Raw genomic sequence first — 13,431 nt, forward strand, 5'->3', positions numbered from 1 at the left:
CATTAACGATTATCCATTTAACAGTAATTCTTCCGATGAAAGTTGGCTACTAAACTATTAAATTTAAATTAAATTCCACCTGTCGATCGATTGGAAATTAAACAGCTTCGAAAACAAACACCAGCAAGCATCCTCCTATCGCCTTAGCACCGTGAACAATAATTTCATCACCTTCCTGTCAATTTACATGCGCTATGTTACCCAGGGTCATTACTCGCTTCCGCCCAACATTTTCGCCAGGCGCCATGTAATGCTATTGTTCTCATCATTTGCATCGGAAAGTGATCACTGCTGGCACGGAACAAATGGCTGGCCTGGCCACACTAATTAAGGTCAGTTCTATCCGGATTCGGATTGGGACGGGAAGGGTGGGCACCACATTTCCCTGCGGTATAGCAGCAGTGGTAATCGTTTGTTTTATCGAAGCAATCTTTACGCTGCTAGCGTGGCTTCCCGATGATGGTAATTGGTTTTTTAGTTGACAAACGTCAACACGAGACCGATGATTATTTGCTAAATTGAATATAATCGATACATAATTGCTCGGTGGCAATGGCAAATGCATTGTTAATGTCCTTATCAAGTCGCGTGGTAAGCGTGCCTACATGCAAATCGATCTCGATTGTTCACACGCGAGTGAATCTGTAGCTGTAATATGTGCGTGTCTGTGTGGTCAACAGGAATGTTATCTCACCCTATGGTGGTTTATGTCAAGCTGTGATGATAATGCAACGGGCAAGCGAAATGTGATACATGACGTAGAAGGGTGTCGGTGTTTGCCATCAAAGTGTAGTGCACTACGATTTAATTGAGTGTGTAATTTTTGAACTAGATAAAACCAAATATTTTGATATCACGCTAGAGGGTTTAACAACACCTCAAAAAGGTCAAAGTTGTAGTTTTTGTACCAGCTTCTCGCTGTTCTGTGTTCCAGCTTCGTGTCTCACTGACAGTGTGTCAACTCAAATATCAACCCCCAGTAGAAACACTCTAGCCTAGCTTTGAGGATAAAGATATCAGAGCTACCTCACACATAATCATCGTTTGGCGAAACACATTTTTCGGAAAGCAAAAATGAAGCTTTCCCAAACATCAAAGGCTAGATGTGGGGTGTATTTATCTTGGCTTTGTGTAGCGGTAGGATGTTCGTCTAAGTTTGCAAGGACCTCGTTATCGCTGGCGTCAGTAGGTGAGATAACCGAACGGTTTCCACAACGTATGTTTGGTCGGTAAGGTAAGATAAGGTAAAAGTTTTCCATTCTCGCTAATCAATGATGCCGCTCTGCTGAGAAGATACGTATATACTCCAGGGTAACCATGCAAGCGGTAACCTGAGGCATCTGCTAGATCTACTGTCTAGCCAAGCTTGCATAAACTTTGCTTTGACTTGGGATGATGGTATGTTTTTTTTTTAATGAAAACAACCATGTTGAAGGGAAAACGTATTAAAAGCATCACCTCAGCTTAACTCTACAGGACAATGGTTTTCGCCAATGTGTTTAAGTTCAATACTTATTTGCAAGGATGTGTATGCAGATGTTAAAACCAATCGTCTGTAAGCGATTTCTGCATGATGAAAGATGTAAGATTAATTCCAGCAATAAGCCAAGCTCCAAATTATGCGTCTCAGCGATAATGTCTGGTCGTGTCTTCTAGAAAATATTTAAATTATGCGTCTCATTTTCTTGTTATTGAGTTAGTTGGATAAGCGGTTTAAAATCTTTCATGAATTAATTGGATTAATTCACACAACCAACATAATAGGATAGGGACAAGGATAGCTAGATACGAGAGACAGGCTTCGGTCCCAAACTAACGAAGGGCAAACTGAATCATCAATCCTAATTGCTACACCATACAAGGGTTCTTTTTGGGGTGTTTGTGTGTTTAGCCTGATTTGATTTTAAAGTTAGCCTTGGAGCTAAAGCTTAAAGTGTCGACACTTCGGAAACCACGTTGAACCTAATATAAATTGACTCGTAATAATTGAATATCAATGAGCATTAATCTTAATTATCGGACACCAAACACGTTTAATGCCATATAACGATTAGGAATAGATTGGACTCCACAAGAGGTAATTTTTAATTAAACTGTAATTCTAGTCCTAGTTAAACATCCTTTCCAGTAATATCCTGAATTTGATATACTGCAAACAAAGGTAACTTATCGAGAATGGACAACGAGGGGTAAATATTTTGATAAACGGCCACAAATACTCAAGAACGAAAATAAAACAAAATAAAAAAAGACGGCACAAGGTGATTTGATTGAAGAGCACAGGTCTGCTAACGATGCTGAACTTTTGCAAAGCTTACAGTCGCGTCACAGCGGGAGCAAACGCAACGACACATGCACCTCGTTAGGTGTTGCCCAACTTTTATTCCCTTTTTACATTTTTACTTTACGGTCCAAACGCAGGTCCCTTCATTTCGTTAGGTACGTTGATGAAGGTGGTAAAAGTTGTCTGTTCAAACATTTTGGCATAATGATCTTGTTTTTTTTTGTGTCTAGGACACTTTTGATATCGAATGAACACAAACGCCTAAAGCAACTGTTTAAAGTCTTTCAGTTTTGAATATGATGTATGTTTTACCATACGATTTTTAGCTGTAATAGCACATTGTGGTTCTTGCTGTGGTTTGCAAGATTTAAAACAACATTGCGTTGCTTGATTTGGCTGTGTTTATGCTATATGCATAGTAAAACCACACAAAAGAAAGGAAATTTTCCTGAAGATATATTTTCCTAGTTTGTATAACGTTCCAACTCGGGACGGCTCGTTGCGTGTACGTTCGGGTGTGAGTGTTTCTCCACTTTATGATCGTTCAACTATAGCACGAACTCAAAAGATTGCATTGTAGGCTTGGGGGTTATTTTTCTTTTGAAAAAACAACGATTCGAAACTGACCCTTCATAGGATTCGTGGAAACAGGATAAAAAAAATACAAGCACTGTATAGTGGTGCAGTTAAAAACACTCACTTTGGATGCAAAAATTCACATGTCCATTACGGTCGACAAAAAGGTAACCAACTGCATGTGCCCTTTAGTATAGTGCAGTACGTGCTTTTTTGCGCATCATGGCCGGCTTCATATGCGTACATTTGCGGTGCTGTTAAAAGTGTATCTAGATAGAAAATAAACAGACCAAACACCAAACTCGACCATAGGTAAAAGCATTAAATTTTGAATATTTGTATTCTTTTTACGGTTTAATGGATTTCAGGAACTGTTCTGTGAACAAAGTAAGCACCATCGGCCCTTTTTAGGATCGGAAGGCTATAGTAGCTGCTGAAAGGCTATTTAATGTTACTTGCGTATGAAGTAACCGATTCCACCTGTACACTAAACTCCACAGCAAAATGTCAAAAATGCAAAAAAGAAAACCAACTTATCTGACGCTTCCGCTTTTTTTTTGCAGCACATCGGCGGATGCGCACCGTAACGAACTACTTCCTGCTGAATCTCAGTGTGGCCGACCTGCTGATGTCCTCGCTCAACTGTTCCTTCAACTTCATCTTCATGCTCAACTCGGACTGGCCGTTCGGGTCGGTGTACTGCACGATAAACAACTTCATGGCCAACATGTCCGTCGCATCGTCCGTGTTTACGCTGGTGGCAATCTCGTTCGATCGGTAAGTTGCTCCTGTGGGAGACATTGTGTTGGCTCGCTTCCTTCATATGGGGCAGCAATTGTCGTACACGTTTAAACAAAGCGTCCATACGGGCGTGTAAACTATTTAGGAGGTTTTTTTACACGACATACTTTTACGAGAATTTCTTATGATGATGGTCCATGTGCCATACGCGTAATAGAACGCGCCCATGTGCCATGCACGCGTAATAGAAAAGAATATTTCCAAGCTCGTCAACTTTAAGCATCACTGCTTATGGGCAGCGATGCAATAATCCTGCAGTGAAAGTTAACTGTGCGGCATGCGATGGGAATGGATCACAATTCCAAAACTATTTCCGACCATGCTCTACACCCAAAAGGGATGACTACGTCGTACGTAAAGTAATATAAAAGTTTTCATCGCTCGGCGTTCAACTTGATTGGAAATTAAGTTAAGAAATGCATACCCTCAAATCAGCGAAAGAGTTTGTTAAGGATTGAAAACTAACTTAGTGCGTTGTGTACATAACTCCATTCCGCAAGTTAAAGCATCGTGGCGAGGATAATTGGAAGAGAGGATTCAATGCAGGGCTTCACATGCCGTGCTGCAATCGATCGTTGGTCGGCAAATAACGAATCACAGAAGCATGTCAGTGAATTGCCTTCGTACGGTGACAGCTGTCGTTCGAACGCGTGACTGTTCACCAGCAAAGGTAGCTCGGCTCTGGTGGGTTGGGCGATTGGGTGACACTTGCGATGATGCGTTTGTATGCCGGTACGGAGAAATGTAGCCAAATGTGTAACGATCCTATTTCCATACTGATTCCGGCGTGTCGAGTGGTGTTCGTTTTGGTAAGTTTGGACCACAGCTGTATGTATGTGCGAGCTGTATATCATGAATATTGATAACTGGCTGTTCAAATAACGAGCAACAACGGCAATCTAGTTAATCAATTCAATCGTTCAGTGCGCTGATCGTTTGAGTGGAGCCGCTGGAACTGATTGAACGTATCAGTTGAAGATAGAATTAAATATAAGTAAGCACTGACGTGTTTATATCATGTGCCCGTACATGTGGTATGGCGTTGAGTTATTGGCTATTAGCATATTAGCAGATTTATTCAGCATCAATCATTTGTTACGACGAAGAGTACATTGTATGCCCACCAAGAGTGGACAACAGAGGCATACACTACATTCTAACACATATCACCGTTGGTAAAAAGTTATTAGAGCAAAAAAAAAAAAAGTAATCGAAAGGAATGCGTAAATCGAACCAATTCCGCGCGGAGTTATAGCATAAGGGTACCCCCCTGCGTGGGCTGGTACCAATCTAGCCCGTTCTGTTCACAGTGCGGTCGTTGTGCACTACCGTGATCGACTGGACCGCCATGTTGGGTGTCAGGAAGTTGGCCAAACTGTCCACCCCGCTGCGTGCGGCCCGATCAAACGGATAGCCCATCGCCTTCCGATCCGGGTAGAGTCGATCGCGCACTCCACAGTACGACGCAGCATCGTTGCACGTGCCGACCAGATCCTGCACTACGCGATCCTCCTCGTAGTTCGACACCATGATAAACAGGTCGGCGGGCAACCCTTCCGGCAGCCCCTTCGGTATGAGCATGTGCGCTGGCCAGCCACAGCCGCAGAAGTTGAACTCAGCCTCCTGGGGCGTATCCGCTTCCGGTCGGTTCTGGTCCAGGTTGCGGAACGTGCGCTCGAACGGAATTGTGACGGTGGATTCCTTCGAACGACGTCGAATCCGGTTCGCACCGGGGCGTACTGTGAGTAATAATGGGAAAGAGGAAAGGTCATATATAAATTAGAAAAGGCGTGCGTTTGGCATTCGGTTTGACACTTCGAACACTTACAGGCTACCAGGAACTTGTCTAGCTCTATCATGAACAGTCGCTGGTCGCGGAACACCATCGGTGTGCCGCGTTCGTCGTTTTTCGGTGCGAGAAATACGCGCACAAACGCCATCCGCTGGGCATCGGAATCGTTCTCGATCATGATGGTGGTCACGAACGGGGAGTGTTGCAGATGGGTGAACCTGCGGCGGATGGAAGGGATTGACAGTAAAGTAAGTAAGTAGCTGCAGCCAGAATGTCACCATTACGCATAGTGTGCTGCCGTAGAGTGGACCATTTTGACAATTGCATTTTCCCCCAAAACTACCAAAGTAACTAAATCACAAATGTGTGCCCTAGTGGGAAACAAAATTCTGGAGTGTGGGAAAACGTCACATTCAGTAGCATCGTTCAGTAGCTAATGTGCTAAGGTAGTGTACCCAACCTCTTCCACTGTCCCCAGCTGGTCTCGGTCTTGGTTGGTCTCGGTTTCATCGTTACCGGTTTGGTACTTCTTTTCGTGTGGGCGCGTGTGTGAGTGTTGTTCTTTGAAGAAGAATGGTAATTAAAACGAGCGAAACTTTTTCCTCTCTCTCTCTCTCTCTCTCTCTCTCTCTCTCTCTCTCTCTTCCTATGCTGTGCGCTTTCGGGCTAAATTACTTTCGCCAACTTAATTTTCATTCTCGTACCGATATAACCCGTTCGTTGGCATGGAAAAGTTCTCTTGCTGGGGTTTTCTAACACGCACAGAAAAGCTGAAAGTAGTGCTACCTACTTTCGGATGCTGGAAGGCGTACAAATTCCCGCAAAACGTATCTATTATAGCGGGGCGTATTATGCAGGAGAAACAACCATTTTTTGCAAACAGCTATGTGTATGTGAGCGTTACAGCTGATTCATTGTTGTGTGTAGAAAAAAAAGTCCTTCACGTTAGGGTTGTAATGACGTATGATGGAGGAACTTTGTTGAAGGGCTGCATCGTTTCAATGGGCTATAAGCATAGCATTATTTATAATGATGTAGCGTGCGGTACCACTAACGGTTCGCTTTGGATAATTTGCTTTGCATAACGAAAGAGCGATAAAGAGTGGAGGACTGTGAAGCATAACTGCATAATTTCCTCAACTTGAACTGTGTGCGCCATGTGGATGCAATGAATTCCGAGCACAAGTATGATACAATTTGAACATACTCTAATAACGATGGCAATATTTGTACAGTTGCATATACACAACCGTCATCAACAGTACAACGGTCATTGAAACTTTGTACCTTTAATAAGTCAAAAAATATTCCATAATTACACCAACATCAGCGGAAAAGTTGCACAAACATTTGATATGAAAATTGCGATTCAAAAACTTGAAATTTTGCTTTGCGTATTTCGAAACAGAAAATAAACCGAAACGCAAAGCTTTAACCCCAGCGAGCATTGGAGCATTATTCACACACGAATGCGCTGTGCTGCACGGTACTAAACGGTCGCAGATCATGCGAACTTTGCACACGAGAGAGAGAGAGCACAATGTGTTGAGTGGATCGAAACTGCTGAACCTGACAGACACGCTTCATTGCCCATCTATCATCCGGCGGTGTCCGAGCGTAACGGTCTGTACGTTTTGCATGCTCATACCATAATTACACTACATTTTAAGCTTTTTTGCAGCGCTCTGCTGATCGTAGCATACGTTCTTCCGCATCCACGTTGCCGGTGTCGTGTTAATTCAATTAAATTTCAATCGAACAAGCGTGCAGAGCTGCAGCATGTGTGCTTCTGCTGGGAGCCAACGCTACCCCCGGAGGTCGGTGTCAAATAAACCAGCTCGATAAATGCCAGAAAGAGATGCCCAGTGGACAGTCGACAAGGGGGAATACGCCAGAGAGAAATAATGTAGACTGTAGTGCAACACCACACACTCACACATACAGGAATTGAAAACGCTCCAATGGCATATATTGGTAGGATTAGCATGATATGGTTTGATGTAAATGCTTTTTTGTCGTGTGTTAATTTGTAACCTGTTTTACACGTCAACATGTTGAAGTTCTGTATTTTTTTGCTCCAACTGGGTGCGCTCGATGTTGGACTTGTCGTTAGCATTTATCCACTTAGAAACTCGTTAACAGTAATCACATAGCACGGAATCAATTTTGCTCGAAAATGCGGAGGAGGTGAGAAAGCCAACCGCCAGGCATCAATAAAGGTCAATTGCGAAACAAGTGAGAACATGGAAGACATTAATTAATCATTACCATCAGTAAACCACCGTGCGTAGTGTTTAAAATGCGAATGGCGAATCTGTTACGAGCTGTTGTACCTGTGCCGGTGACCTAGTCTGTGTCCCTGTGACCCCCGCCGCTTACCTTGCAAACACGTTGCCCCTCGGTACGAAGTCCATGCCGCGCGACAAATCCACGTCCGACTGCTGCCAGAACGTCTGGAACGTGTTGGGCGGACCGTCCTCGGGCTGCACGGTAATGCCGGTGATGGAGATCCCGTCGAACGTCAGCTGGGAGCGGGTGTACGGTGGCAGCTTGTTCTTGTGCTCCTGGAAGATATCGTCGATGTACGAGTGCCAGCGGTAAAACACCGGATCACGCATGGCCGTCGCCACGTCTCCCATCACCCCGAACGACTCGAGATGCCGATGGTCCGGATCATGGGCGTACGAGATGAACACGTGCCCCATGTTGTGCATGTCGCCGTACAGCTGCCGGTTCGGGGACAGGATGGACGACTCGATAATGTTGCCAAGATGGTCGATTCCTTTCTGTTCGTCCAGCGGGATGCGGTTACCGGATTCCTGAAAGCAGACACCGCCAGACATTAATGCCGATGTCAACACCACACACCGAGCTAGAGACTGATGCCTTACATCGACCACGAAACCCTGATGAATCGCCTCGTAAATGCGATCGATCCAGCGCTCCAGATCGGCCACGTCCTGCTTGATCTGGTCCGCCTCGCGGTTCAGATCCTTCAGCACGCTCGCATCGACCCGGCCCGGCCAGGCCCGGCTAGCCACCAGGGAGTCCAGCTTCGGGAAGTAGCCCTCGCTGATCGGTTCGCGCAGGTTGTTTAGCCGCTTGACGCGCTGCAACCGGTTGCTGAACCGCTCGAAGTTGTACCGGGCCACCAGCTGCTGGTGCATGTAGTAGAACAGCTCGCCCCGCCGGTCCTTGTCCACGATCGCCCGGTTAGAGGCATCGAACGGGTAGACCAGATGCCAGTGCCAGTGGTGCAGATTCACCCCAATGTCCTCCCGGAAGTACCACAGCCGGTGCTCCTCGTCCAGATCGGAGGCCGTGTAGTCCTTCGGGATGACGATGGGCATCCGCATACCCTCCGGCACGACCGTGGCCTCCTCGCGGATCTGCGAAAACACCTTCGAGTCGACGTACTTGTCCGGGAAGACTTCGATGATGGTGGGCAGATCGAGATCGTGCGTATCCTTCCGGTGCAGCAGCGCAACGGAGAGCGCATAGTTGAACAGGTACGGGTTGATGCGGTCGCGCGCGAAAACGGCACAGCTCTGCAGATCCTCCACATTACGCATTCCTGCAGTGAGATGGGCAAAGCAATGAATGTCAATTTCCTAAAAATCGGGTTTTCAATTTGAGCACTTGCTGCGAAATTTACAGCCAGACTACTCGGGAATGTAAACAGTCTTTGATTGGAGCACCGGCTCGAGTAAACAAAGCTTTTAAAGTGTCTCGTTTAATTGATGACAAAATTCGTTAGCCGCTTGCCAGAGAATGGTTGGAAAGGCAAACTCTTATTTTTCCAGGAAGCCCAAACCTCCCCAAACTGATCCGAGAAAGTGGTTGGGTAAATTGCAAGCCAAACACTTTGCCACTTATTTTTAACCATCGTCGCAAGCCAAAGCCCTGTAACAACCTTTATTTACCCAACTGTGGACACATAGTAATGGAAACAAATCTCACTCACAGCTCAATTTGTCCCCGAAGGATAAATGTGTCTCGAGCAAGCAAAGAGAGGAAAGTAATATCGCGTATACCGTGCAGTTTCGGAGGGTTTCGGCACCCATTGCCATACTCCCTGGTATCAATTTTTGTTTCGTCTCGAGCTAAGTTAACTTTCCACCGAAGCTATGCACAGTAACTAAATTTCGCCCGAAGAAGGATGCTAGCGAAGGGTGCAATAATTGAACAATATCTCACGCCCCATTTCTCCGGATACGGGATGCGTTCCCGGGAAGGACAGGTTAGAAGATTTGATTTTCGACCTTCGCGCCGGGCCGGGCCCCAGTTGGAGTGGTAACGATAGTCACAGGGTCTTGATTTAGCGTCACCGTTCTGTTGACAACTTACTCTGTGTGTGCGTGTGTATGTTCGTCTGTGTAAACTTAGAGAAGTGTTGGTGTGTGTGTGGGCAGATGAAAGGTTGACGTATTTTCCAGCGTAATATTAATATCAACACATTTTTGTCACGGCCCGGGCTTTTATCGTAATTGATTTTTCTTCCTCTATCTCGTGGTAGTGAATCTCGTTGCGTGGGCTCTGTGCCAACGGCTGTGATGCAACACCGGGCTCGGAGTCTGGATTTGTGATTGCCTATTTATCATATTCAACCGAGTACTGGGAAAATCTCATCAGACTGGTTCACAGTCCCCCGGTTTGTGATGTGTTGTTGTGTGTGCTTCAGAAAAAAACTAGCTCACCATATCGAATGAAACAATAACTAATCGCATTGCAAGACTGGTTATGCTGCTGATACTTCCAACCACACTCGTTAAAGGTATTTATTTTTCAAATCGGCTAAAGAATTAATTAAACATTCACTTCTTCGCTTCCGTTGTTTCATTAAACTGTTGCGTCCTGGCACCCGGCATACCCGAGACCTCGGAGAAAAAGCATTGAACGATTATAGCCCGACCTTCATCGAGCGATTCGTATCGTTCGAACGCCCGTTCGATTTATCACGGTTTTTGCAGGTACAGCAAAAACGTCCGCCGTTAGCGAATGCTGCTCGTAGCGGAAACCCGCGTTCAGCGCACACTTCCTGTGCGAGAAGGGAAAGCGTTTCAAGTGTTGCATCTTGTGTTGCTGCGAAAACCTTCACTATCAGGCGCAGTGTGGTATGTGGTTGTGAAACGCTTTTCAACCGATTTGACTGACAGTTTTTTATCTTTTGCACCGCCAGCTCAAGCAACTATTGGCGTGGTTTCTACCCCCGTACACAGGATATAAGCGTAGGTTAAATATGCTACCAGAAGAATAGGACAAATAGAACTGAGCAAAAGAAAGATATAGGAGAGCGAGAGAGCCGACACCTGATTGTTGAAGTACCTAAGAAGTATTTAAAACGGAGAAAACTAATTTCAATATCCGAAGCCTTGGCAGGATTGCTCAGTTTGATTGCCATGTTGCTTCGGCCCGTATACCATCAACTCAAATGTCGGCAACACTCCTGCAACGGTACGGGTTTCTCTAATGACATGTGGTGAATAATGAAACTAACAGTAGGTGGCCGTTCGGAAACTGGTCGCAGCTCTTACCAGGAAGCGGAAGAAAGCACGCCGTGCTTTGCATACATTATTGCAACTGAAGCACACCAAACCGAAGGGATAGTGTGGTTTCGAATCTATCGAGTACACGGGTGCAGCTCCGTGTCGCCGTTCATACAACGGCGTCTGTTCAATAAGCGTCACGGGGCCACAAATGATGGCAAGCCAAATGAAAGGGAAAAAAGCCGGACTTGCTCGGTACAGGAAATCGATCGAACGCATTGACGGTGGAAATCAATTGTCGATTGCTGTGAAATCGGTCGAATGGGTAGCAGCTGCATAATTTGTCTATTCGGAATTGTCGGTGTCGTGTTGTGTTTCCGCGAAAAATATTATTTTTGCTTAAGTGAAATTGAACAAAGGATGGTTCCGGGAAAGCTTGGAACGTAATCGAATTTCTGTCATGATTTTATGTTCCGTTAGTCAAAAGTAAACAAATTCGACAATTTACAATAGATTTACAGAATAGCAAACTGGTTATGCATGTGCAGTTGTTTGGCAACGCACCACACAGGCACACATTCAATTCACCGTACGATAGTGTTTTGCAATCGCTCCGTAGTGGTAGCAATTTTGGAAAACCGTTCACTAGCCCTAATTTGACACCCGCCCGTGCCCAGCGTCATTCTTCCCCTCCCGATGCAAACAGCACGTGCCAATGGACACAATGTTCAATTGCGCTACGAAAGCAACAGAACACGTTTGATGGCAGAATATGAGACAGTTATAGCCATGGCTACTATGGAGCCAATTTATGTGTCATTCGTTTCGGGATGACGCCCGTACGCCAACACAGGCCGATGTCAAGGTCACTGGAAGACGAAGAGTATCACTAGCAGCACGGGCATACCATCCTTCCTTCCCACCATGCCAACCTACCCATAAAGATGTCAATCAAGCGTGCGGCAATTTTCCGATGGCGTGGAATGAAGAGCGAAAACTGTTCCTGCCGCCCGAGCGACATCGGTATGCGAAGATCGGGCAGCGCGATACTGCGCACCGGGATGCGCTCCTCCGCATTCTCGCCGAAGCGGTTCTGGATTTCGGAACCGATGGGCCGGTACCGATCGGTCAGATAGTTGTCCGGTACGTCGAACACAACGCGACCCTTGCCCATGAACACCGGTTCCCGGGGGCGGTCCAGCAGCAGCAGCAAATGCTTCTTGTCGAACGGCATTCTTGTCACTAGCACACTTCACACAACACGCGACCCCGTTTGGCAGGCTGAAGGAGTGACAAAACAAAAACACACAAAGAATACACACACACTGCTGGAAGGGTTCTACCACCTGTGACGCGCCCCACTTGTTCGCACGATATGACCGACCGTAGCCTTGAGAACGGGCTCTTTTATACGACTTGCGAACTGTCGCGCATTGGGAAGGTCAATGGTACGCACCCCCGGTTGTCGTGATAGCAGAAACCTCAAAAAATCTGTGATAAATACTCCCAAACGGATCGGGACTGGGAACGGCCTTATCGGCAAACGCGTTCAATGTGCGTACACGTTCCTTGGCACGTCGCGTACAAGAAGTTCATTAACATCGAGCTGTTTGTGGTTAAGCCTGTAGACCGCAGCAGACGCTGAATGGTATCCGAACGCACAAGCATAGGTCATGGTTAGCGTGGGGTATCTCCGGTCTCTGCCACTGTCAGCTACAATTACACGCACATGGCTCTGGTGAACATGTTGTGTATTAATATCTGCTACGGAAACACTCTTGCGTGTCTTCCGGGCTGAACAGTGCGACACATCAAAACTTGCAGGAAGCACGAAATCAGTTCTCCGCCGAAATGACAAAACTTAACAGCTGCAGGCATCGCGCTATCGCACTCTATGCGGTTAGCCCACCAAACTGAACCTGGCTGAGAGGCATGGAGATAATGCCATTATTTATGTCAAGTTGCCATTTCACAGTAGCGCCATCACCACGCGCACCAAAGGTCTCGGTGGAACATTCCAAGAAGAAGCGCCTCATTCCGAAATTCCTCCAAATGCCGTTTCTTTTTCCAACCGAAAGGCTCGTGTCGCTGCTTCGAATTTCGTTTTTACGTACGCAAATGTACCACCCGTGAACGCTTGAATGTGCCCCACGGGAAGTAAAGCCCACCCATATTTTGCTCACCCCCTCCCCCTCCACATATGATGGGAAAATGGCAATAAAAAAACTGGCGCTGTTGTAGAATTCATCGATAACGTTGGTTAAGAGTTTTCAATACCATTCCATACCATTACACCAATACAGGTCCTGGAACCGGTACTAGGGCGGATGAATGCATAAGTTATGCGTGACGGGCGACCATGCTTGGCGTGCTGATCCGTGGGTGGGCCTTATCGAATTTCATTAGCGTGAGGTTGTTTTGTGAGGTTTATTTTGAAAGATGTTTGAGGGGAGTTTTTTTTTTAAATAGAATTCCCGTCGCACATCTTTCCC

General features: G+C 46.0%; 2 protein-coding genes across 3 annotated transcripts in view; one reads left to right on the plus strand and one right to left on the minus strand.

Annotated features, from left to right (window-relative positions):
- LOC1273136 (tachykinin-like peptides receptor 86C) overlaps positions 1 to 13,431 on the plus strand; it is a 53,047-nt gene that overhangs the window by 16,723 nt on the left and 22,893 nt on the right. For both annotated transcript variants that reach the window (XM_061645567.1, XM_061645568.1), the window contains exon 4: positions 3,424 to 3,637. In XM_061645567.1, coding sequence (XP_061501551.1) covers positions 3,424 to 3,637 — 214 coding nt within the window. The remainder of the gene's footprint in view (positions 1 to 3,423; positions 3,638 to 13,431) is intronic.
- LOC1273137 (phenoloxidase 2) lies at positions 4,717 to 12,330 on the minus strand. Its single transcript, XM_312089.4, has 5 exons — positions 11,876 to 12,330; positions 8,345 to 9,027; positions 7,833 to 8,272; positions 5,490 to 5,671; positions 4,717 to 5,400 (listed from the first exon to the last, which is right to left on the minus strand). The coding sequence occupies exons 1-5, from the start codon at positions 12,171 to 12,173 to the stop codon at positions 4,952 to 4,954; spliced, it is 2,052 nt and encodes a 683-aa protein (XP_312089.2). The 5' UTR covers positions 12,174 to 12,330; the 3' UTR covers positions 4,717 to 4,951.

Source organism: Anopheles gambiae, chromosome 2 (genome assembly GCF_943734735.2).
Source record: "Anopheles gambiae chromosome 2, idAnoGambNW_F1_1, whole genome shotgun sequence".
In the NCBI taxonomy this organism is placed as follows: domain Eukaryota; kingdom Metazoa; phylum Arthropoda; class Insecta; order Diptera; family Culicidae; genus Anopheles; species Anopheles gambiae.

What these genes read in the sequence shown, in the direction of transcription:
- LOC1273137 (XM_312089.4), bottom strand. Translation starts at nt 12,173, where the DNA reads ATGCCGTTCGACAAGAAGCATTTGCTGCTGCTGCTGGACCGCCCCCGG. An exon ending in CTTGATTGACATCTTTATGG is followed by an intron (nt 9,028 to 11,875) that starts GTAGGTTGGCAT and finishes ATCTCACTGCAG; the next exon opens with GAATGCGTAATGTGGAGGAT. An exon ending in AGACAAGTTCCTGGTAGCCT is followed by an intron (nt 5,401 to 5,489) that starts GTAAGTGTTCGA and finishes TATTACTCACAG; the next exon opens with TACGCCCCGGTGCGAACCGG.